Raw genomic sequence first — 25,665 nt, 5'->3', positions numbered from 1 at the left:
AACCTCCACCTCCCGGGTTCAAGCAATTCTCCTGCCTCAGCCTCCTGAGTAGCTGGAACTACAGGCATGAGCACCATGCCTGGCTAATTTTTTGTATTTTTAGATGAGATGAGGTTTCACCACGTTGGCCAGGCTGGTCTCAAACTCCTTAGCTCAAGTAATCTGCCCGCCTCAGCTTCCCAAGGGACTGGGATTACAGGCGTGAGCCACCATGCCTGGCCCTTTCCTGGCAATTTTCAAGAACACAATACATTATTATTAACTCTGGTCACCATGCCATAGGATAGATTTCCAGAACATTTTTCATCCTGTCCGACTGGAACTTCGTACCCTTTGACCAACATCTCCCCATCCCCTACCCCACCCACTCATGACTTTCTGAGGCTGCCTCTTCCTCTCAGTGGTTACTGCTGCTCCAGGAATGGCTTACTCAGGCTCACCTCTAGTGTGCCTTTTCTTGTGTGCCTTTTCGAGTGTCCATCCATTGGTTCTCCCCTGTTTTTTTCTGGAGCAACAAGGCAAATGTCTTCTCAGTTCTAAAGCAATGTTTTCTAAAGTGTAGGGTAGAGTAGGAAACGCTGCTAGTCCATAGCAACAGTGAATGTTGATTCAGACAGTAAGAGAGAAGCTGTGGCTCCTTTTCCAATTCCCTTACAATCCTTCTGATAAAACCAAGAAGACCAAGGCTCAGTTTAGAACCTTGGTAGCTGTCAGATTCTCTAACATTTGCTACACTGTCTTTGGTTTTAACAAAGTTCTTCTTAACCAAGAACAGGCTCAGAGCTTTCTGCTACACCAGTATTTCACACACATTAAATAAGGTTACATTTTCCATTGTACTTATTTTTACCTTTACTTTCTGTTTAGGGCATTTATGTGACTGATACAAAGTTTGTTTTAAAGTAAAAATGTAAAATGAGACAATTTTAAGAAAATATTAAATGGCTGAGAGCAAGCAGGTTCTGGGATTTGGCAAAAATCAGGAAAATGATGCCTGGATGACTAAAGTCTGAGAATCACTGTTCTAAAGACAGTATTTCACATATTTAGAAATTAACGTCTAGTTTTTCCTTCGTTGTCTCTTCGAAATACGTCCAAACAATTTCAAAGTGATTGGACCACAGCAATACTGCACGTGCATGAGGTATCTTATTAAAATTCTCATGGTTTCCAAATATCCTCTAAATATAACAAATCAAACTACCTCCATCCAAAATCAGTAATTAGTCAACCTGGACGCACAGGGGACTTTGAAATCTCTCATCTCTGCTGTCAGAGTAATCACATCTTCCCCAGACTTCTTGCTTTCCGGATTTACCCAAGGCCCCGTGACTTTTATCAGCAATTTATTTTTCTCTGGAAATGCCTAGTTAGAAGACTCCAGAAGAAATCAAAATTAAATTGTTTTGCTGTTTTCTCTCCGAGCAATGGATGCAATCAAACATTACTTCCCCTGATTTTCTTGTGCTTCATTTTTCAGGCAAGAGGATGTTTTTGCCTGTTTTGTCTGTCCTCAGTTCACCCCTTTCCCAGCTGTGTTGACACCTTTCCTCATTAGTTGCAATTCATTCTTGAGCCACGGAATTTTGCAGCTACCCAGGCCCCAATACTGCAATTCGGGATGTGTTCCCAGAGCCTGTGAGTCATACTGAAGGAGAGTAGAGGATTCACACAGGGAGGACTGAACAGGATGGGCTCTATTTCTGCCAGTCCTAGAAAAAGCAGGATGACTCCAGGCAAGTCACCTGAGCTTGAGGTGCGTGCCTTTCTCTAGAACTCATGCCTGTCACATAAATATCTTTGGGATGGCAACATCTGCATGTGGCTTTGGGCTTCTCTTTATAGCAAATCATGTCCATTTTTATATAAAAGGATATGGAAGATGTGCTTAGAAGATACAGAATCTTCCTGACAGAAGTAAACTACATCAAATTTAGAGATCAAGTTAAACAGAATGAAATAGATATCTTCAACAATAATACAACTAGAGCTATTTGGTAAAATATTTTTTGCATTATAATCCTTTTATTTGTTATTAAGTTTGGAGAAGAAAGTTCACTGTCAATTAGGGAAAGTTAAATCATGTCTTTTCAGAGATGAAAAATCTCCTTGATCATTTTTGAATGTTAAGACATTTTGTGGTTTCTCTGTCGAATGCCATCTTTTCTTTTAGAAAATTTTGTGTACAATTTCCAGTATTCTACATAGGATACATCTTTTATTTCTTCCAACTCTCAGCAGCAAAGCTTTATGATCAACTGGGCAGCCCTGGGAAACAGCACATCTTTTTACTGTTGTTACAGTCTCATCCACATCTACCCAGATTGTAGTTAAGGGGCACTCATGAATATGCAATTAGCCGTGGAAGTTCCCATGTCTTTCTCACTTCCACATTGATTTGATCAGCTAGCCTCCTTTTTTTTAACAGCTTTATTGAGGTGTAATTGCTATACAGAGAACTGCACATATTTCATGCGTACAATTTTATGACTTAGACATATGCAGACACCCAAGATTCCATCACCACACTCAAGGTAATAGACATATCCAACATGTCACAAAGGTTCCTGTGTCTCCGTGTGTGTGTTAAGAACATAACATGAGAGCTACCTTATTAATAAAATACCATATTGTTAACTATAGGTACTATGTTGTAGAGCAGATCTCTGTAACTCATCCTTTCAGCATAACTGAGACTGTATTCACACTGAACAATGGCTCCCAATTTCCCCCACCCCAACCCCTAACCCCTGGCAGCTACTATTGTACTCTCTGCTCTTATGAGTTTGACTATTTTAGCTACCTCATTGAAGGAGAATTATGCAATATTTGTCCTTCTGTGACTGGCTTATTTTACTTGGCATACTGTGCTCCAGGTTTATCCATGTTGTTGCAAATGGCAAGTTTTTCTTTTTTTTTTTTAAGATTGAGTAATATTCTATTGCATGCATATACCACATTTTCATCATCCATTCATCTATGGATAGACACTTGGGCTGCTTCCACCTTTTGGCTACCATGCATGGTGCTGGGATGATCATGGTCCAGGGCCCCCTCAGGAGCCTGGTCATTATTGGATGATCTGCATGTTTCATTTTCTGCCACTCCTTTCTCTATGGCAACCAGCAGGGATGCATCCACAGACTGCTTTGTCAAGCTGCCAAAGGCTATGTGTAAGGTGGTGCAAGGCAGCCTGCAGGGTTAGTAGTAATTCCCCAGTCCAAAACCCCAGCTGAGTATCCAGTCCGAGTGGGACCACAGGTGGAGCCAGCCCACCAGCTATTCTCCTCTCTTGAAGTCGCAGTCTTAGCTCAGCCTTAGCCTCCGTGGTGACAAATACTGACCCACTTTCTCTATAGTTGCTGCACTCTGTTATAGCAGGCCTATGTTAGATTTTGCAAATAACAACACTACACATCTTAACATCCCACCCCTTACTGAATTCTCCGTAAAACTTACTGAATGCTAACTATGAGCTGGGTACTAATTGCTGGTGTCTGGGACAGATGAAGTGACCTTTTTCTCATGGAGCCTTTATCTAGTGAGGGAGGCAGACACTAAACAACAACAAAAAAAAAAAACCACACGAATTATGTATTCTAGTGTCTGTATTTCTGTAACAATTATAAAATCATAAATTATGATCTGTCCTCTGAAGGCAGAGAACAGAGTGTTTTGACCAGAGTAAGCACACCCAGGAAAATACAGACACGTGATCACCACTCGAAGCACCTACCAGAGTTGTTGAAAGGACTCTAATGATCCAGTTGCCTTAGATGGTTAGGTCCGCTCTCTCAATGACAGAATTTCTCAGCCTCAGCATCATAGTATTGTGGGCAGGTAATGCCGTGTTGTGGCACATGTCTTGTGCATTGCTGGGTGTTTAATAGCATCCCTGGCCTCTGTTCAGTAGATGCCTGTAACACTCTTCACATCACCCCAAGTTGTGATAACATAAACTGTCTCGAGATACTGCACCATGTCCCCAGGGAGGAGAAATCACCGCCTATTAAGAACTACCATTGTATGAGGACCCCAATGTCTTTTGGAGCCCCATAATCCCTCAGCTCCTAGAATGGGAGACTGGGAATCTTGCAAATCTCTCACTGCTGAGTGAGCATTTTAACACACAAAGCAACTCATGTTACACTCATGCTCAAATTTTTAATGACTCTAAATCACCCACAGAATCAATACTAGCTTGGAGTGTGATATGAGACCCCACACAATGTGACCTCTGCTTAGCAGCCCAGACAGAGTCATCTCCTGGGACTGACCTCACTCACATGCTCTTGTCTAGCGACACAGAAGCACTCACTCTTCTGGCAACCCACCCTGGTCTCTCATAGATTGATGTATTGGAATTTCTCCCCCATCCCCACTTACTTTCTTTCTCTCTGCCTGGCCTGTCCTCTTCCTGCTGTCTCTCTGGAAGAACTCCTACTCATCCTTCCAGTTTCCACTGAAGCACTGCCTCCTCTGTGAAGCCTCCCTGGATTTCCCTCAGACAGACTCAGACACCCTTTCCTAGACTCCCACTGGACAACTTGTTCCAGCCTTTGTTGTAGCAATTACCTCATTGCATCCTAATTGTTCATTTGCATATATGTCCCTCTCCAGATCGTGAGTAGGGTAGAGCAGTATCTAATTTGACTTCCTTCTTCCAGAGCAGCATTGGCATTATATACAATAACTGCATTGAATGAATAAATAGACCTGCCTGGCCCGTATCCACGATCCACGCAGCTTTTTCCTCCCCACTTATTTTTGCTCCACCTCCCAAATCCTCTGGCTTGGGGGTCTTCTCTGGGGATGTCACCTGGGGGCTGCCTCAGTCTTTCTTCCCAGCTGGTTGGTATCTTTCCTTAGTCATTTTATGTTCCAGACATTCCATGACAGCGATCAAGGCAGAGAAAGTCTCTATTTATTAACTGCAGCTGTTCAGATTACCCTGCTTGTTCCGCTTGAAGTTCCTACTGCAAGGTAAAAATCATCTCCTTGATTCTTTCCTTTCTTCCTCCCTGTTCTTTTGTCCCTGCCTCTAAACCCTTCTCAGGAGCTGTGGCTATTCCCCACCAGGTCAAGTTGGTCTTTCCCAGAGGCCCTCTTGCTATGCCTGTTCAGCTCTGTGATGGGGCAGGGGGCAGAGATTACAATCTCTTCCCTCTCCTGGGGCAGTTTCTTCTAGAGAGGATTGTGTGCTATGGTAAAGTCAGGGCAATTAAACAGCCATATGGGATAAACCCTGTGCCTAGAAATGTCTGGAGCAGGTTTAGGAATCCCTTCATGGTATAGCAAATTCCTGTATATATAATTCAAAGTAAAATTACCTTACCCAAGGTCAAGTAATAAGCTTCTTTTATTATTGAATGATAAATTCTTAAAAATCACTTCTACCTTGAAACATCCTTTGCTGACTCATCAGTACCCTTCTACCACCCCCCACTCCCCATGAAGTCGAGTATCACATTTGGTCATGTAACTAGGGACGATATCTATTACAATGTCTATTAGTGATAGAAGTTTCGATTCTCTCCATCTATACCATATGTTGAGATGTTTACATTTTTGTATTTTCTCCTTCACTTATCACAGCTGTAAAAAAAGTAGACATTACTGTCCTATTTTACATGAAGAAACTCAGGGTCAGAAAAATTAAGCAAATTGCCCTGTTGTTAGTCTTAGAACGTATGTTCCAGTCTTCCTGATGCCAAAGTCCTTGAAATTTCCACAAAACCACATTTTATCTCTTTTTAGCAAATGATAGTCTGTTTCCCCTGTCCATAAGTGATGCCTTCTTTATCACCTCCCACTGTTGACTCATGTGTACATGCACACACACACACAAACACACACACATGTGCACACATGCACACACACCCCACCCCCCCACCAGATTTCAGCTTCTTTTGGAACAGTGTCTTATTCTCCCTTGTTTCCTTCCCATCTAAGTGTCCTACAATTTATAAGTTTACCAAATATTTGCCCAGTAGATATGCATATTTCCCTTAGTCATGAAATCAAAATTTAGATGGACCATAGAAATAATTGTCCTGTTTAGACAAGAAGCAAAAATAAGGACATACTATGAGTATTTAAAAAAAAACACACAAAAAACAAAACACACAAATTTTACAGGTCTTCAGTTTCCCCAAGGTAAAATAAATTAGGACAATTTCTCCAAACACCAGGCCTCCTGCTCAAAGCTTAAAGCCAGATGGTAACATCATGGCTACTCCCATCATCTCCCACTGCAGGATTATCTTTTTCTGAAGCACCATATTTATTCTCCTTACCCATGAGAGATTATCTCCCTGAGTAATTTATAATTTTAGATTGTGAGCTCATGTCCTTTGGGCTTTATCTGGGGAAATCTGTGCAGCTTGGGCTGAGAGTGTGTTTCCACAGAGAGCTTTTATGTTGGCTTCTGGCAGATGTCACAGGGCTAGTACCAGCCTGAGACTTTTTAAAATATTAGCTTCCCAGGTTAGTATAAATTTTAACTCAAGGCCAGGCACATTGGCGCATGCCTGTAATCCCAGCACTTGGGGAGGCTGAGGTGTGTGGATCACCTGAGGTCGGGAGTTCGAGACCACCCTGACCCACATGGAGAAACCCCGTCTCTACTAAAAATACAAAATTAGTGGGGTGTGGTGGTGCATGACCGTAATCCCAGCTACTGGGGAGGCTGAGGCAGGAGAATCGCCTGAACCCAGGAGGCAGAGGTTGCCGTGAGCTGAGATCGTGCCATTGCACTCCAGCCTGGGCAACAAGAGCAAAACTCTGTCTCAAAAAAAAAAATTAACTAAAAACCCACTTACTTATAAAGTGCTCAGGAAGACATTTTCCTCCCACCCACTACGTAGTCCAAAAGAGATAAGCTTTCATGCCTTCTGCTAGAACCAGTGGGCAGATTTTTTTTTCCTAGCCATCCTTTCATTGAGGAAATAGCATTTTGAGTCCCTACAGAAACTCGGTTTTAATTTTCTGCCTCTCTTGAGACCAAGGCCTTTTTTTCTGTTCCTAGTGTCAGTTAATCGATAGACCTTTGACTACTATGACTTCTAAGGCCCTCTCCCCCACCCCTTTTGGAAGCTTTGTTCACAGCGCATGCTTAGAGTTATAGGTTTCCCTGGCTTGGCTTTGGGAATATTTCCTTCTTTTGAGCTCAGCTATAGAGTTAAAGAAAAATAACATGTGTTGGGCATGCAGTCCCTTTCAGATGTCAGCTTAGAAAACACCTACATCCCAAAGCAGGACTCTGGCTACTCTTTCTGAGTGGCTTTGCTTCCAAGTCAATGAGTTCTAAACTGGCTCAAATTCTTACCCAAGATCATAAGAGTAAAGTTAAACCCTGAAATATGACACAGACCACTCAAGACAGAATGAAGAGAATTCCTAGGTACATTTATGCCAGGTGAACCAAATGGGAGATGTCCAGTGGTTGAATCAGAGGTGCGGTGCTTAACTTTCCCTGTGGTTGAAAGGCATTCTTAACACATTCATCCTTTCCAAAGAAGCTTTGGCTTACAGCATGTTGGATCCCTTAATCTCTGACTCAAACTAAGAATCAAGGATTAAAATTCATTCCTTGGTGACCTCACACTGAAGACACTAAGTGTTATGAGGAGTCATCTTAGCATGTTTGAAACTTAATGTTGCATGCATGCTTTTGCAATAAACTTGACTTTTTTGTGAGAATGTCAGACTAAGTTTAGGGCCAGTAAAATATATTTATGTATGAATCATCATAGAAGAAAATGGGTGCATGTTCTTGAAGCTATGTATGTATGAAATAGCCTCTTTGAATAAAAAAGTTTAAACAGATGGTTGCTATATTTTATCTAGGCATTTCAATGTATTTTATAGAGGCAGAATTTCCTTCATGGCACTTGTCACAAGATATTTTCTCCCCTGCCCCTCAGCAATATGTAAGGACAGAGATGTTGTTCTAATTCACCACTGTATCCCAGCAGCTAGGTCAATTTCTAATATATAGTCACATTCAATAAATGTTGAATGAATAAATGAATCAGAAGTAGAAGGAGTTGACTGCTGTAAAGTTTGGTCCTATAAAGATGCGAGGTTTATATACTGACTATAATTCCTTTAAATCCATCTATACAAGCCTCAATGTCACTGAAGATGCCTCTGGCCTTTGTTTATCTTTGCACCAAAGATATTTCTCTTCAACCTTCAAGTATGAAGACGAATTGAAATGTCATTTGATATGGTTTGCCTGTGTCCTCACCCAAATCTCATATTGAATTGTAGCTCCCACAATTCCCACATGTTGTGAGAGGGATCTGGTGGGAGGGAATTGAATCATGGTGATGGGTCTGTCTCATGCTGTTCTCCTGATAGTGAATAAGTCTCATGAGATCTGATGGTTTTATAAGGGGTTTCCCTTTCACTTGGCTCTTATTCTCTCTTTGCCTGCCACCATCCATGTAAGATGTGACTTTGCTCCTCCTTGCCTTCCACCATGATTGTGAGACCTCCCCAGCCATGTGGAACTGTGAATCCATTAAATCTCTTTTTCTTTGTAAATTACCCAGTCTCAGGAAAGTCTTTATCAGCAGCATGAAAACAGATGAATACACTATCTTATCCAAAAATCCTTCTCCCATCCCACTATGGTAGTGCAATAGTGTATCAATGTTACTATTTTTGTGATTATTAGGAACTAACTGTGCTTTGAGCAGTCACCGAACATACACACACACTTACACTGAACCCCTCTGCTTTTTCAGCAGATGGTTTACACTGTTCTTCTCCGACTGATGACTGGGAGTCGGGGAAGATGAATGCAGAATCTGCAATCACCTCCTCTTCCAGCCACATCATATCTCAGCCTCCTGGAGGAAACACCCACGGTTTGTCTCCTCAGTCCCAGTTGACAGCTTCTGAACGTTTCCAGGAGAATAGTTCAGATCATTCAGGTGAGTTCAGGTGTTTTAAATCCACACCCAAAGAATTCGTCCTTTCAGAGCCTGAGAATGACTTGGAGATGACTAATGTGCACTTAGGAGCTGGTACCAACCTGTGTGAGGAAGGGAGGACATAGGGCCTCTGCCAGAGCCCAGGTTACCCTTTTCAGAGGTGATGACTGCCTTTGGGTGTCATGTTAGAGGCACCAAAAGCACTGGATCTGCAGTGTTTTATTTTTAAAAAATTCCGAGAATATTTCGTAAAATGTTAGGCCTCAATAAAGCAAAGTGGAAGATACACAGATGTTTGCTATTTTAATTCTTAGCTGTGTATTGGACATACTACATAAGAAGAAAAAAGAGGCTAGGCACGGTGATTCACACCTGTAATCTCAGTATTTTGGGAGGCCGAGGCAGGTGGATCACCTGAGATCAGGAGTTCGAGACCAGCCTGGCCAACATGGTGAAATCCCATCTCTATTAAAATACAAAAATTAGCCGGGTGTGGTGGTGCATGCCTGTAATCCCAGCTACTCTGGAGGCTGAGACAGGGAGAGTCACTTGAACCTGGAAGGTGGAGGTTGCAGTGAGTCGAGATCACTTGAGATCACACCACTGCATTCCAGCCTGGGTGACAGAGTGAGACTCCATCAAAAGAAGAAGAAGAAGAAGGAGAAGGAGAAGGAGAAGGAGGAGAAGAAGAAGAGGAGGAGGAGGAGGAGGAGGAGGAGGAGGAGGAGGAGGAGGAGGAGGAGGAGGAGGAAGAAAGAACAAAAAGAACATCCCTTAGTATTTTCTTGCGGGAGTAAAGCTGTAATAAATTCAACAAGCATGCCCCTTAATCTCTGGTTTGTTAATGTCAGATTAAGCATATTTGGACATGGTGCTGCACCAAGGTAAAAGAGCCCACTCTGTCATTGGCTTGCTGAGATTAAAAGCCCAGCTCCCTACTCGTTAGCTATAACTCAGAAGAAGTTTACCAAACCCTCTCAAACTTAACTTTTTTTTTTTTTGGAGACGAGTCTCACTCTGTTGCCCAGGCTGGAGTGCAGTGGTGCGATCTCTGCTCACTGCAAGCTCCGCCTCCCAGGTTCACACCATTCTCCTGCCTCAGCCTCCCGAGTAGCTGGGACTACAGGTGCCCGCCACCATGCCTGGCTAGTTTTTTGTATTTTTAGTAGAGATGGGGTTTCACTGTGTTAGCCAGGATGGTCTCGATTTCCTGACCTTGTGATCTGCCCGCCTCTGCCTCCCAAAGTGCTGGGATTACAGGCTTGAGCCACAAACTTAACATTTTTATCTCTACATGGAGATGATCATAATTCCTACCTTGTCATTACTAAAATAACTCATGTAAAGTACTTAGCATACTGTCTCACATCTACTGAATACTCAGTAAATGTGAAGTTATTGTTACATAAAATTGAAGTTAAATTGGAAAAATATTTTCTCTTTATTTGCTTCCACAAAATCATATTCACTTCACTGGCCATCACTCTTCTGGTTCTGAAGATCAATACGCTTTGTACATTTTGTTCCCAGTGCAGCTACTAGATAACTGTTCAAGGGTTTTTTGGTTTTGTTTTTTGTTTTTCTAGTTCCCTTTCCAGGTGTTGGAATGACAGGTTATCAACACCTAAGAAGGCTCGATAGCCACCTCCTCCAGGGAGCTCACCATATTTAGTGCTCCCCTAGCTCCCAGGACTTCTCTTTCTCATGCCCATTATTTGCACTGTTACTGCATGTTTGCCTCTGTGAGATCCTTAAAGGTGAGCACTAGGTCATAGTCATCTGTGAATTCCAAAATGCCCACATAGGCACAGAGATAATGCTTCATTACTGGTGGACCAAGTAATAAGTGTGCTACCTCCATTTTACATATAAGGATATTCAGATTCAGACAGATAAAGTTAACCTTTGTACCCTTTGCCAAGAGTTTTGTAAGAACAAATATAAGCTCTTTGCTGTGTCTGGAATGTCTCTCCCACCTGCTATACCTGGGTGGCCCCCTACTCTTCCTCAAGTCTCAAATTAAATGAGACCACCTCTATGCACCTTCTCTACCTGCTTCTGCCTGGTGGAGGTAGCACTTTACTTGCTCTTGATTCCCTAGCACTCTATATATCTCTATGGAAACTGTTTATTTTCCTCTTTCTCACTAGGCTATGAAGTCCTGGGTGGACAAGGTCTCTATCTTCCATTAAGCCCTTCACATGTAGGTTTTGCATGTATGTTCTCTTTCAGGTGCTAAAGATATAGGCAGGTATATCATCTGTATCAGTCTAAGATTTTTGAGTTCCAGTGGATGGAAACCCAACTCAAAGTAGATTACTCAGTAGAATTTATTGGCTCATCTTGATGAAAATCCCAGGCTTACAGTGCAGGATCCTGTCATTCTCTGTTTTTTGTTTTCTCTTCTCTTCTGTGTCTGTGTTACTCTTTAAAAGGTTGTACCAGGCCAGCCTGGGTGACATAGTGAGACTTCGTCTCTCCAAAAAATACAAAAATTAGCCAGTCATGGTGGCTCATACCTGTAGTCCCAGCTACTCAGGAGGCTGAGGTGATAGGATCGTATGAGCCCAGGAGTTGGAGACCAGCCTGGGCAACATGGTGAGACCCCATTTCTACAAAAAATTATCTGGGCATAGTGGTGCATGCCTGAAGTCCCAGCTACCTGGGAGGCTGAGGTGAGAGAAACACCTGAGCCTAAGAGGTCAAGGCTGCAGTGAGCCAAGATCATGCACTGTACTGCAGCCTGGGCAATAGAGTGAGACCCTGTCAAAAAAAAAAAAAAAAAGAAAGAAAGAAAGAAAAAAGAAAAAGAAAAGACAACAAAACAAAACAAAACAAAAAAGACCTGCTGTCCATGGTGGATCCTGGTGGCTCTGTGCCTATACCTTTCCAGTTTCCAGTTCAGCAGAAAGAGATTACGTCCGTCTAGACTAATGACAAGAGGCCAATAATTGAATTTCATTGGTTCTGGAAGGGCCTGTTTCACATGAACAAAACTTTGTTGATAAGTATGTGAAACTCCAAAAAGCTTGAAAAGAATCAAATGCTAGGAGGAAAGTGAGCAAAAATCAGGCACTTCACTAAATCATGTACCAACAGAGGGGGAAAGGTGATTCCTCAAGGAAAATATGGGCACTGTCCCCAGGGAACAGGAAATCGATGCTGACTGTTTTCTCAGTGAGCTTGCAGTCTAGTGGGGGAATATTGAGAAATATTACAGAATTTTTAATTCAATGCGAAAGAGAGTTAGTGAAGATATGAACAAGGTATAATGGGAGCACAGAGGGAGCAGCTAAGGGCTAAGGAGGAGCTAGTAGAATCAAGTTAGGATTCCTGAAGGAGGTTACACCTGAGCTGAGCTGAAAAAGGTATTCAGTAAATGGCCACTTAAGGAAGGAATTCATGAATAATTCGTCCCAAATCACACAATTCATATCTTTGTAGATCTCAAATTTAAACCCATTCATCCTTCAGTATCCAAGTCTAGTGAACTTTGCAGTTTTTCAAGCTGGATTTGTTTCTGAGGAAATGTTTTCCAAATTCCACATGAAATCAGGGTAGGCTAAGAATAGAAACACACTTTAGAAGGATGGTTGAGTATTCAGTTGAACCCACAATAACTGAATTCACAATATACATGAACGACTGTACATTTGCAGTGACATAATTTACTACTGTGATATTTTGAATTGCCAATCTTCAGCATTCCACCCGCATTATGGGCTAAGTAGGTTTTGTTAGCTGACTCAATCCTCATTCATGGCATAAATAGCAAAAATAAATGCATTTGTAACATAAAGTCATTCCAAGTTTTAAACAACTGTTGCAAAATTGAGCTTTTGAAGCATTTGGCAAAAATTAAGTTGAGGTCTGTTTATATTCTCCTTTAGGTCTTTTATGTGGTAATCCTTAAACCAGCTTTAATTTCTTTAAGGTGATTACAATAATACTGAGGTTCACTCTTATGCTTATAATTGTTGGATGATTTGTAGTTTCTACTGTGGCTTGGCAGTACTGAAATATTGTACTGATTGCAAAGAGTTTTGCAAAGACAAATATTTCATAATATATGTTCTCATTTTTGGTCTTTAGAGACTTCCAGTATGTGAAGTCGCAATTGTCTTTCCCTGCCTGCTTCAGACAAAATGTTATGTTCTGTCTAGATGTGGTTTTTAAATCTTGGCTGTGACACCTCATAGCTGTGTGACCTCGGACGAGTTCGTCATTTCTCTTAGTCTTATTCTTCTCTTTGCAGAACTAAGATAATGGCATGCACCTCACAGGGTTGTTGTGCTGTTTAAGTGAACTAACGTATAAAAGCTCTTTGTGAATTATAAGGCACTTTACAGATTTTAGACATTATTATTATCACAGTCACAGAGTTAGATTTCTTACATTATCATAAACTCTACAAAGCCTTTCCCCAACGTTAGATCAAAAGGCAGCCCTAACCTGTGTAAACAGCATAGTCTTTTATTTTATAGTGATTGAAGAAAGTAATTAGTTGCAGAAATTTTCTAATGACAGCACTGTATAACAGTAGGTAATTTTATCTTGTTATTTATGACACATTGTTTGAACTGACATACGTTCCAAAACCTTTTTTTTTTTTCATGGGTAGAAGGAAAGTTTGAGATGATTTTTTGTTCCAAGATGATTGAATCAGCAATGATTTCTAATTTATTTATTTTTGTTCTTCCTATTAGAAACCAGTTTGTTGCAAGAGGTCTTCTTTCAGGCCATCCTGCTTGCTGTGTGCTTAATCATTTCTGCATGTGCAAGGTAATTCAGATTTTATTTTCATGCAGTGGTATTTCATAATTAGTGAAGCTATAACTGATTGATGATTTCCTTGCCTTATTCCACAAAACATTTTAGGTAGCTTTGTGGTTAAGATTTGTTCATTTGTCTGTCCATGATAAGTTTCCCTTTATCTCTCATTGCCCACCTCCATCCTCTCATAAAGCATGCAAAACCTAGAAAGTAGGCAAGGCACAGTGGCTCATACCTGTAATCCCAGGACTTTGGGAGGCCAAGGTGGGAGGATCACCTGAGGTCAGCAGTTCGAGACCAGCCTGACTAACATGGTGAAAATTAAAAATATGAAACTAGCTGGGCCTGGTGGGGGGGGGGCACCTATAATCCCAGCCACTTGGGAGGCTGAGGCAGGAGAATTACTTGAACCCGGGAGGCGGAGGTTGCAGTGAGCTGAGATCCCGCCATTGCACTCCGGCCTTGGCAACAAGAGCAAAGCTCTGCCAAAATAAATAAATAAATACATAAATACATAAATAAATAAAAACCTAGAAAGCATACAAAACCTAGTGTACCTTGCTTAAAATTGTATTTTACCATGTATTGCTTTTTGTTAAAAAAAATAAAAGTGGCTCCTGTTACAGGTATACTCTAAGTATACCTGGAGTTCAAAGGCATTTGAAGTTCCCACTATGGGACTTAAGGTCCCTGCAAAGACTCCACCCTTCCCATTGTATTTGCATATCCCCACATAAATTGTCTCTTTATGTCATCTTAAGGTATGTTTGTTCTCTACTCTCTGGCCTGTACGTTCTTCCTTTGCCTTCTTTTTCTTTCCCTATCCAAGTCTCCAGGGCAGTGATCGAGTTCCTTGGCCCACTCCTGTCTCAGGACCTTTGTACTTGCTGTTCACTCTGCCTCTTACAACCCTCCAGATAGCCTCGTTACGTGTGAACTTAACTCTTTACAAAATCTGTTCAAATGTCACATCGTCAGAGAGATCTTTCCTGAAAATCCTGTATAAATAGCGTGCCACTGTTTGTCACATGCACCTTGCTTTACTTTTCTTTCAAGCACTTATTACCCTCTGACTGTGACATGATTATCTGTTGAAGTTTCAATGGGATCTGCCTCTCCCTAGAAGAATATGAGCTGCCTGAGAGCAGACACATTGTGTGTCTCCCTCATTTCAGCATCCTCAGTGCCAGGGGTTCTTCAATATTTGTTGAATCAATGAAACAAAGGTGAATACAACAGTCCAGGGGTCTTTATGGTTCTTGAACTCTGGCCAGCAAGGGCTGCCTGCTCTCGAGTTCCACATTTTGAGGGTCAAATACAGCAGCATCACTTGGAGGAGCTGCTTTTCAAAATACAAAGTCCTGGATCCCATCCCTTGAGATTCTAATTTAGATTTACTGAGAATTGGTATTTTAAAATAAGCTTCCCAGATAATTATGAGGTTTGCAAAACATTTTTAGATCACAATGGGACCAAAAGAACAAAAGTGGAGGATGGGAGGTACTCCTGTGGTTAAAAATAAATTTGCAAAATTCTGCATTCTGTATCCCAAGTTAGAGGACCATGATGTGCGTTAGTATAATAATCAGTGAAATAATGTGGTGAGGGAACTCGTCTGGCTTTATTTCACTTAGTGTTTTCCAAACCTCCAAGTTGATCTCAGAGCCCTTTCTTTCCTTTCACAGGACTGTGAATTAAATGTTCCTTAGGTTAATGTTTATGGATACTCCTCCCTTAAGAGGTGGAGCTTAACTCTTAATCTTTTGAGGGAGGGCTGCATTTAGACACATTCCAGGAAGTAGAGCAAGGAAGTGGGTAAGAAAGGTAACTCTTCAGTGGAGAAACTGGACAAACACTGCTGCAAGTGAACAAGTCAGCATCAACAGGGATAAGTTACACTGATTGCGTGTCCCCTTGATAGATGTGGTGAGAATGGCGCTTTACCTCTGTGGTCTTCCAAATCCCAGTCTACCAAAAGAAAAACAGCAAAATAAATAAATAAATTAATTAATTAAATAAAATAAAAAAAATTAAGGGACATTCAACGCATTATCTGAGCAGGACTTTCCAAAACTCTTGTTGTACTAATGTACCAGTTTTGGTACATTACCATGTTCCTTCATTGTGACAAACATACCACAGTAATAATAATAGAGAAAGCTGACTGGGGACCACATGAGAACCCTCTGTCCTAATTTTCTGATTTCTCTGCATATTTAAAATTATTCTAATAATGTTTATTTGAATTAAAAATTGACTAAAAATGTATAGATGTGGGCAAGAGCATGGATGTTTCTCTTCTTTTTTTTTTTTTTTTTTTTTTTTTTGAGTCGGAGTCTCACTCTGTCTCCCAGGCTGCAGTGCAGTGGTGCGATCTCAGCTCACTGCAAGCTCCACTTCCCGGGTTCATGCCATTCTCCTGCCTCAGCCTCCCGAGTAACTGGGACTACAGGCACCCGCCACCACGCCTGGCTAATTTTTTGTATTTTTAGTAGAGACGGGGTTTCACTGCATTAGCCAGGATTGTCTCCATCTCCTGACCTTGTGATCTGCCCGCCTCAGCCTCCTGAAGTGCTGGGATTACAGGCGTGAGCCACCGCGCCTGGCCGGATATTTCTCATAGATATGTGAGTGACACATGACAGACAGGAAAGGCCATATGTCTGCACATACAGGTTGAGTATGCCTCAGACAAAATGCTTGGGACCAGAAGAGTTTTGGATTTTGGACTTTTTTTTTACATTTGGGAATATTTGCATATACATAATGAGATAGCTTGAGGATGAGACTCAAATCTAAACAAAATTCACTTATGTTTCATATACACACAGCCTAAAGGTAACTTTACACAATATTTTAAGTAATCTTGTGCACCTGTGGCACGAAGCCAGGTGTGGAAGTTTCCACTTGTGGCATCATGTAGGCACTCAAAAAGTTTCAAACTTGGGGCATTTCAGATTTTGAATTTTTTAATTAGAGATGCTCAACCTGTGTATATAAAATTCAAGAAAAGGCAAGACAAATCAATTATTATAGATGTAAGAATAGTGATTAATTCCAAGGGTATATACTGAAAGGGACAACCAAGGAAACTTATAGGGTGCAGGAAATACTCTGTGTCTTGATCTGGGTAAAAATTACAGGTGTTTATATTAAAAAATCAAAATCAAGTTGTATACTTTATAGGCTTTGCTGTATGTATGTTAGAGCTCATTTTAGAATAACAGTTTTAAAATGCATATAAAGGGATTTCCAAAAGGATATTCACCAGATTTTATTAATAACTTTTACCGTATGGTGGGATTTTTCCGATGATATTTTCTTTTCTTTTTTGTATTTATTTGTAATCTCTTTCAAATGATTCATATTTTGAAAATAAAAACCACAAAAATGTTATTCTTTTTTGAAATAAATCTACCCAGTGACATCATCACCCATCACATTGGCAAAAATTCAAATGCTTGGTCACATTTTTTGGCAAAGTTGTGAAGTAGCAGACGTGCTCCATCATTGCTGTGAATTTTTTAACAATTTATTCTTAAAATCCCCAGGTAGCGGGGCTGGGTGCCGTGGCTCACACCTGTAATCCCAGCACTTTGGGAGACTGACACGGGTGGATCATGAGGTCAGGAGATCGAAACCATCCTGGCCAATACGGTGAAACTCCGTCTCTACTAAAAATACAAAATATTAGCCGGGCGTGGTGGCGGGTGCCTGTAATCCCAGCTACTCGGGAGGCTGAGGCAGGAGAATGGTGTGAACCCAGCAGGTGGAGCTTGCAGTGAGCCAAGATCACGCCACTGCACTCCAGCCTGAGCAACAGAGCAAGACTCCATCTTGAAAAAAAAAAAAATCCCCAATCCCCAGGTAGGGAGATTCAATAATGTCGACCAAGTTTAAAGTTACATGTCTCCTTTGACCTGGCCATACCGTTTCAAATAATTTATTGTGTGAAATGACATATGTAAAATACTATTCATTGCATTTTTAAGCAGTTTAAAATTATTTTTAAGTGCACTTTTAGTGGTTTTAGTATATTTACAAAATTGTAACACCATCAGCACTATAATTCTATAACAATTTCATCACTGAAGAAAGAAACCCTGTACCCATTAGCAGTTACTCTCCATTCCTTCCTCTCCCACTTCCTGGAAACCACTAATGTACTTTCTGTCTCTATGAATTTGTCTATTCTGGACATTTCCTATTGGACTTCTGTGTCTGGTTTGACTCACTTAGCATGATGTTTTCAGAGTTCATCCATGTTGTAGCATGTATCATATTTCATTCTTTTTTATGGAAGAATAATATTCCATTGCATAGATATACCACATTTTGTTTATCCATTCCATCAGTTGATGGGCATTTGAGTTTTTCCCACTGTTTGGCCATTGTGAGTAATCTTGCTATGAACACTGGTGTACAAGTTTTGTATGGACATACGTTTTCATTTTTCTTGGTTAAATATCTGGGAATTGAGTTTCTGGACATATAGTAAGTCTATGTTTAGTATTTTTAGAAACTGCTGAAACGTTTTCCAATAGGACTTCACCATCTTACACTCCCACCCCCCCGATCAATGTATGAAGAATCTAAATTTTCCTCATCCTGAACAGTTGCTATTGTCTGTCTTTTTGACTAGAGCCATACTGGTGGGTGTGGTGTGATACCTCACTGTGGTTTTGATTTGCATTTGCCTGATGGATAATGATGTTGACCATCTTTCCATGCACTTATTTGATGTTTGTTTGTGTATCTGTTTTACAGAAATGTCTGTTCAAGTACTCTGACACTTTTTAACCAGGCTGTTTGCTTTTTATTGTTAAGTTAAAATAATTCTTTATATTTTCTGCATATTAACCCCTTCTCAGATATGTGATTTGCAAAATTTTTACTGTTCTGTGGATTGCCTTTTCACTCTATCGAATGTATTCTTTGATGTGCAGAAGTTTTAAATTTTGATGTAGCCCAATTTCTCAATTTTTTTTTTCTTTTTTGTGGTCTCCGCGTTTGGTGTCACAGTCAATAAATCGTTGCCAGACCAACTGTCATGAAGTTTCCCACCTATCTTTTGTTGTGTTTGGTAGTTTTAGCTCTTACATTTAGGTTTTTAATTCATTTTGACTTAATCTTTGTATATGGCATAAAGTAATGCTTCAACTTCATTCTTTTGCATGCAGTGTAGTAAGTTTTGAAGTGGAAAAGCATGAGTCTTCCAACTTTGTTTTCCTTCCTCAAGATTGTTTTAGCTATTTTGGGTCCCTTGCACGTCATTTTGGTAATAGCAGAAAATAGAAACAACCCAAATGTCCATAAATAGAGGACTGAATAAATAAATTAAATTTGTCCACACCACAGAACAATGTGCAGTAGTGAAGTGCAATAGAGATAGATGTAGTAATAAAGTTAGAGAATGGGGTGGGAAAGACAGAGAGACAGAGCGAGACAGGATAATTCATATCTTTCAAGATATAAATTATTCATAACTGGAAAGAACGTTGAATACATTGTCCCTTAATACATAAGAGGGTTTGATTCTAGAGCTTCCCTCAGATACCAAAATCCTTGAATACTGAAGCCCCTTATATAAGATGATGTAGTGTTTGCAAATACCATATGTATATCCTCCCATATAATTTAAATCATCTCTAGATTACTTATGTAGATGGGTTATATTACTTATGAACTTTATTTCAGGATAAGAAGAGGCATTACTGTTATTAAATGAAATGTTTGTTTTTAAAAGGGAGTGTTAGGTCTGACTGGTCTGAATATCTTTTTTATAGACAAAATATGCTGTGGAATATACAGGTGTGGGTGATCTAGATCTCCATCTCTTCACTGCCGTGACTCTTATTCAGATATATATTGAGCCTTTACAAGCAAGGTGTGAAGTGGTGAGGGGTGTGTGAGCAAACAAGTGTGGGGTCTGGTCACTGCTAGGTTGTAGTAACATCCGGGCCTAGCCACAACTTTGCTCTGAAATCAGAGCAGGCAACGCGAGCAGGGAGAGGCCAGGGGCAGGAGCAGGCACTTCCAAGCCTACAGGGGCAGGGGGGCTTCCAAAGCCCCCAAGAGTGCAGGGATACCTGGGTTCAGAGCAGTGGCTGGGTGGCTGCAGCTGCACCTAGGAGGATGGGGCTCCATCCTGTTCTGGGCTCCCTCCTGTTCCAGGCTCCCTCAGGCTCTGTGAAGCACACAACCCTAGCCACGCCTCCCCTACTGCAGCTGGCCTCTTTGCAGCAGCCACAGATAGGCTGCTGCTGCTGCCACCACTTATGGGACTTCAGTTTTTCCCACCATTTCTGTCTTCCCTTAATTTCTTATTTTGTCAGAACAAATTATTTCTCCCATGGAATATTTTGCTTGTATATGATTAATATAGAAAACTGTTCACCTCCTCTAAGAAAATATACTAACCCACAGCAATAACAAATATGCTAATCTACAATTAGCTCATTCCTTTTTGTTGCTGAATCATATTCCGTTGTATGGATGTACCACAGTTTGTTTATACATTTGCCTATTGAAAGGTGTCTTGGTTGCTTATGGTTTTTGACAATTTTGAATAAAGCTTCTATAAAGAATCACATGCAGATTTGTATACAGACACAGAGTTCAACTCAGTTGAATTAATACCAAGTGCAGCTGTTGGGTTTTATGGTAAGTCTACGTTTAACTTTGTAAGCAAGGGCCAAACCATCTTCCAAGTGTTTGCACCCTTTTCATTCTTAACAGCAATGAATGAGAGTTTCTGTTGCTCTGCATCCTCCCTAGCATTTTGTGTTGCCAGTTTGTTTGGGTTTTAGCCATTCTACTAGGCATGCAGTGGTATCTTACCGTTTTAATTTGCATTACTCTAATGATGAATGATGTTGAACATCTGTTTTTATACTTATTTACCATTTGTATATATACTTTGATGAAGTGTCTGGTCAGATATTTTGCTCATTTTTTCAAGTGGGTTGCTTATTTTCTTATTTAATTTAAAGAGTTCTTTATATATTATGGATAGAAGTCCTTGATCAGATACATAATTTGCAAATATTTTCTCACAGACTGTACCTTGTCTTTTCATTCTCTTAGCAGTGTCTTTCACAGTGCAAAAGTTTTACATTTTGATAAAGTCCAATTATTCATTTCTTTTCTTTCATGGATTGTGCATTTGGTATTGTATTTTAAAACTCATTGCCAAATACAAGGTCATATTGATATTCCCCTATGTTTTCTTCTAGAAGTTTTACACTTTTACAGTCTACATTTTTGGTCGATGACTCATTTCGAGTTAAATTTTGTGTAAAGTGTGTTATATATGTGGAGGTTCATTTTTTGCATGTAAATATCCAATTGTTTCAACACCATTGGTTGAAAAGATGGTATGTTCCCTTTGAATCGCTTCTGCATCTCAATTAAAATTAGTTTACTCTAGCTGCATGAGTCTACTTCTGGGCTGTCTGCTCTCTTTCATTGATCTGTATGTCTGTCCATTTTCCAATATCACTATCTTTATTACTGTAGTTTTTATAGTAAACCTTGAAATCCTAAGTCTATAGTAAGTCTAGGAAAATCACATAGGTTGAAAATGCACTTTAGTATGCTAAATCAGAGCAATCTTGTTGTTTCAGATGGTTTATGGGAGAAATATTAGCCAGTGTCTTCACATGTTCGTTGATGATAACTATAGCTTGTAAGTAACTGTTTCCCAGATTACTGTGATGATGCCTGTATTTCATTCCAATTTTGGTCACTTTAAAATGATTTTAAAATATTTTCTCTTTTTCGCTCAAGATGTGAAATCCTTGTTTCTCAGCCTTGCCAGCTATTTCAAAACCACTGCCTGTGCTCGGTAAGTGTTGCCTGTGTTGTCATTATTGTCTGGACAAAGGTGACCATAATTTGATATCCGAGAATGGTTTCTGCTGCATAGTAGATGGCAGTGACTGTGTATAGAAAACGTCGTGATCATTTGTCCTGAAGACTACTTTCTGTTACTGCTAAAATTTAATAGTATTATCATCCTGCCTCCTAAATTTTTACATCAAAATAATTTTTAAGCACAGGACTTAGAAAATAATTTGAAAGGCAATGTCCTTTAAAATAATTTTTAAAGTGATTTTGTAGATTCATAGCACTACACTTTATAAATACCTCATATTAAGAAACCTTTGTGTTAGACTTTCTCAAATAGCTGGCAAACTGCCCATGAAATGATCTCAGTTACAACCTGTGATTTCTGTGCCTTCTCTTATTCATTTAATGATCCCCTTGTGTGTTAACTGCCATGGTTCAGCATATTTCAAAGGGTTACTGAGGTCTGGGTGGGATGCCCATAGAATTTCAAACAGTCTGGAAAGCACTATCCTATTGCAAGATGAACTGTGTTAATTACCTTCACTTCAATATGGCTGCCAGAGGCAAACTCCCATGGCTTGGAGACTGAGGTCTGTAATTCACCATGGCGCTCTTACAAAATCTGCGTTAATTCTGAAATCACAATGGGGTTTAGTGAAAATTTATTTTGGTTAGGATTCTAGGCAATATTGATTTACTGACATTTTGAGTGATGCTTCCCACAATTTCTAGATATTTCAGGTGTCTAGGGATGCACATATAGCTAAGTTTTATTCAACCTGATATTTAGAAAATTGAATCTTTGGGTAACTCAAGAAATCCTTGTAATTTAGCCCTTGAAATTAATGACAGGCTGGGTGTGGTGGCTCACACCTATAATCTCAACACTGTGGGAAGCTGAGGCAGGAGACTTCCTTGAGTCCGGGAGTTTTAGGCCAGCTTGAGCAACATAGTGAGACCTACAAAAAATAAACAAAATTAACTGGGTGTGGTGATGTGCACCTGTAATCCCAACTACTGGGAAGACTAAAGTGGAGGGATTGCTTGAGCCTAGGAGGTTGAGGCTGCAGTGAGCCGTGATTGTGCCCATGCCACTGAACTTCAGCTTGGGCTACAGAGAGAGAATTTGTCTTAGAAACAAAAAGAAAAAGAAAAAGGAATTAATGACTTCTGTTTAAAACAATTATTGATTTCTAAAGTGGCACCACCTAAGTTACCAAACCTTTATTGAGAATTTATGATATGTTCTATATGGTATGGGGTACCCAGTTCAGCTCAACTGCTGTTAATGAAGTGTCTACCGTGGGTTAGACACAGTCACTAGGTGCCAGGGTGTCAATGCCCCAGCATGCGACTGGCCTTGAGATTTCATCATCTCATTAGAGTAAAGGACATGTAAGGGGCAAGGTGAAGTTGCCTTTTAATATAGTAAGTGCAAATATCAGGTTAGTACAGGAGCCAGGGGGAGCACAAGGAGGTCGGTTTACCAGACTCAGAGGAGAGGGGAGTATGTTCAGGGAGGGCCTCCTGGAAGAGCCAACATCCATCCTGCAGGGGTTATATCACCTGCTGTTTTCTCAGAACTTCCCATTGTTCTGGGCTCATTGTTTGTTTTCTCCTAAAAGAAATTACATTAGGACAATATTTCTGTCCTGAACAAATGCTCTTATCTTCTGACTCATTTATGGAATGAGATTCCTTCTTTGATTACTTGTGTACATACTTTGACTTGTTCTTCTCTTGTTCCCAACTCCATTTCTTTCTGTTTCCTGTCCACCAGCCTCATATACACACACATTTGCATTTAAGACCTGTGAAAACAAGGACTATTGACTTCATTTTTGTATCTACCACCAAAGCCTTGAAAATAGTATGCACTCCATACATATTCATTAACTGTGTTTTACTGCATCATTTCTTGAAGTACTTCCTTAAAAGCCCAGAGCTCTGTGCATATATTAAAGACTTTGCAACCCTCTCCTTCTTATGTAAACATACTGAGGAACTAATAAACCAAAGACATGGTTATTAATATTGAGAGTCAAGAATGACTCATAGGCTTCCTCTAACAATCAATGATGAGAATCTAAGGAAGTGGAAGGCAAGCACTGAATTCAGTTCAACAAATATTAATGCAGCACCCTCCCCCCAACACACACACCAATCTTGCACTGTGCAAGTTAGATTAGATTAGGTGCCTGTTTAGCACCTCACACTTCTCAGATCATATCCCTTTTCATAACATAATGAAATTCTTAGGCAACTGTTTTCCTCATTAAATTTAAAGTCTGTGAGGATAGGGACTATCTATCTTGTCCACCATTGGCCTGAGTGTCCCTTGCAAATGAAGGTCAGCACGGGTATCTCGTGTTAGTAATGATGTGTTAGCATCAGTGGTACACGTTTTGCACACTTATGATTTCATAGTAACAAAATGGGCAACATCTGTTCTCTCTTAGATGAAGGAATGTATGTTTGTATATGTAATGAATGAATGAATGACCTTTAAGGAATAAAAATACAGGGAAAATCCACCTGTTACCCTACAGACTGTTCTACTGGGCAGGAGAGAGCCTGTTTCTGGAAGTTGTATTCTTTTGAGCCATTTTCTTTACTAAGTTTTTAATCTTCCTGAGGCTCATGATTGCCTTTCACTTAAAGTGCATTTAATCCAGAAAAATGCCATCAGGGCAGATGGGAAGCAGAAACCTTAGGAAATGTTAGTAGCTAAGTACCGCGCTGGGCTGAGGGGTCGAAACCTCTATAGCCTTTCAGACAAAAAGGAGAGCACTAAGAACTGCTGGGATAAAAGCAAAAACAAAAAGTACCCTTAGTTGAGGCTGCACTCTTCCTAGTCGTGATCACTTAGGCTAGTTGTGGGTATGGGCGTGGTTGTGCGCATATATATGCACACAGGGGTATGCAGTGATTACATACTGCATTTCTTGGGCATGGGGATGAATTATGCATTTCTTTTCTTCTTTCTCCAATCTAGGTTTGTCAAAATTTGACAACCATTTAGGAATGCCTTCGATGAATGTACTCCATCTGAGTATCCGGAAATTGTCCAGCTTGCAGTCTACTTGGAATCAAGTGTTTTATCGAAAGGGAGTAAGCGAGTCATTGAGAAAAATCCATTTTAGTTGGACTATGTGATTTTTAAATGATCTTAGTTTTTCCATCAAAATTATAATATGCTCATGAAAATAATATTAATTTGCCTTCCCTTTGTAAACACCAGCTGTTGAAAGGGAAAGGACAGGGAATGTGATGGAAAAGAGACTGCCTGGAATAAATGTTCCCCTATGATTCTCTAAGGCAGTGGTTCTCGAGCTTGAATTTTCATTAGGAAATTCTGTGAGGAGCTTGTAACCAGATTCATGTGTCTGCCACATGCACCTATCTCTTGCTGAATTGCTTTAATAGAACAATGAGAGCAAGTTTATCGAATTAATACCAACCTGGCAACTTGAATAACAATAAATGCAATGTGTACATAAAATATAATGCTGCAAAAGTTTGTCATTCACCTCAATGGAGTGACTTGATATTAGATGGTAACAGTAGGTGATGGTTGATACGAAAATGGATAGGAAAGAAGCATTTTCTGAAAGTTATATTCTTTTGAACCACTTTCTAAACCAGGTTTTTAATCTTGGGGCTCATAATTACCTTTCACTTAAATTGCACTTAAAGATATAACACAGAAAAATACCTTAAGGACAAAATAAAGGCAAAACACCAGAGCGCTTTGAAATGCATGAAAATGGTGCAGCTGTACCCTTGAGCCTTGACTCAAGGGCTCTAGAAAATGTTCCCCTTCTACCCCCCACACTTGGTGCATGTTCACAAAGCAAATATGGCCTGCAATTCAAATTTGTTCTATGTGATATTCTCTGAGTAAAAACTCTTATGTGCAGAAAATTGTCTTTGCTCAAAATGGTAATGCCAAAATGTAACTTTATGTATAATTTGCATTTAGTGCATTTTTTTGCTCAAAAAATAAACTAATAAATAAGTGGAGTCACCAGCAAATTTATATTTGTGTGTGTGTGTGTGTGTGTATATATATATATATATATATATTTTTTTTTTTTTT

The 25,665-nt window shown here is 40.1% G+C and overlaps 1 protein-coding gene across 3 annotated transcripts in view; it reads left to right on the top strand.

Moving 5' to 3' along the window:
• TMEM71 (transmembrane protein 71) overlaps positions 1–25,601 on the top strand; it is a 48,417-nt gene extending 22,816 nt beyond the window's left edge. Inside the window, exons 6-10 of one of the 3 annotated variants that reach the window (XM_023223710.2) lie at positions 8,754–8,942; positions 13,649–13,724; positions 21,341–21,402; positions 21,504–21,561; positions 24,562–25,601. In XM_023223710.2, the coding sequence (XP_023079478.1) occupies positions 8,754–8,942; positions 13,649–13,724; positions 21,341–21,402; positions 21,504–21,561; positions 24,562–24,577 (401 nt within the window). In that variant the 3' untranslated portion in view covers positions 24,578–25,601. The remainder of the gene's footprint in view (positions 1–8,753; positions 8,943–13,648; positions 13,725–21,340; positions 21,403–21,503; positions 21,562–24,561) is intronic. The other 2 variants (XM_023223718.3, XM_023223725.3) reach the window with 2 other exon arrangements.
• Positions 25,602–25,665: the final 64 nt, after the last annotated feature.

The sequence above is a fragment of the Piliocolobus tephrosceles genome, chromosome 7 (genome assembly GCF_002776525.5).
Source record: "Piliocolobus tephrosceles isolate RC106 chromosome 7, ASM277652v3, whole genome shotgun sequence".
In the NCBI taxonomy this organism is placed as follows: Eukaryota; Metazoa; Chordata; class Mammalia; order Primates; family Cercopithecidae; genus Piliocolobus; species Piliocolobus tephrosceles.
The sequence above is the reverse complement of the archived record's forward strand: the minus strand, read 5'-3'. Positions and strand labels throughout refer to the sequence as shown.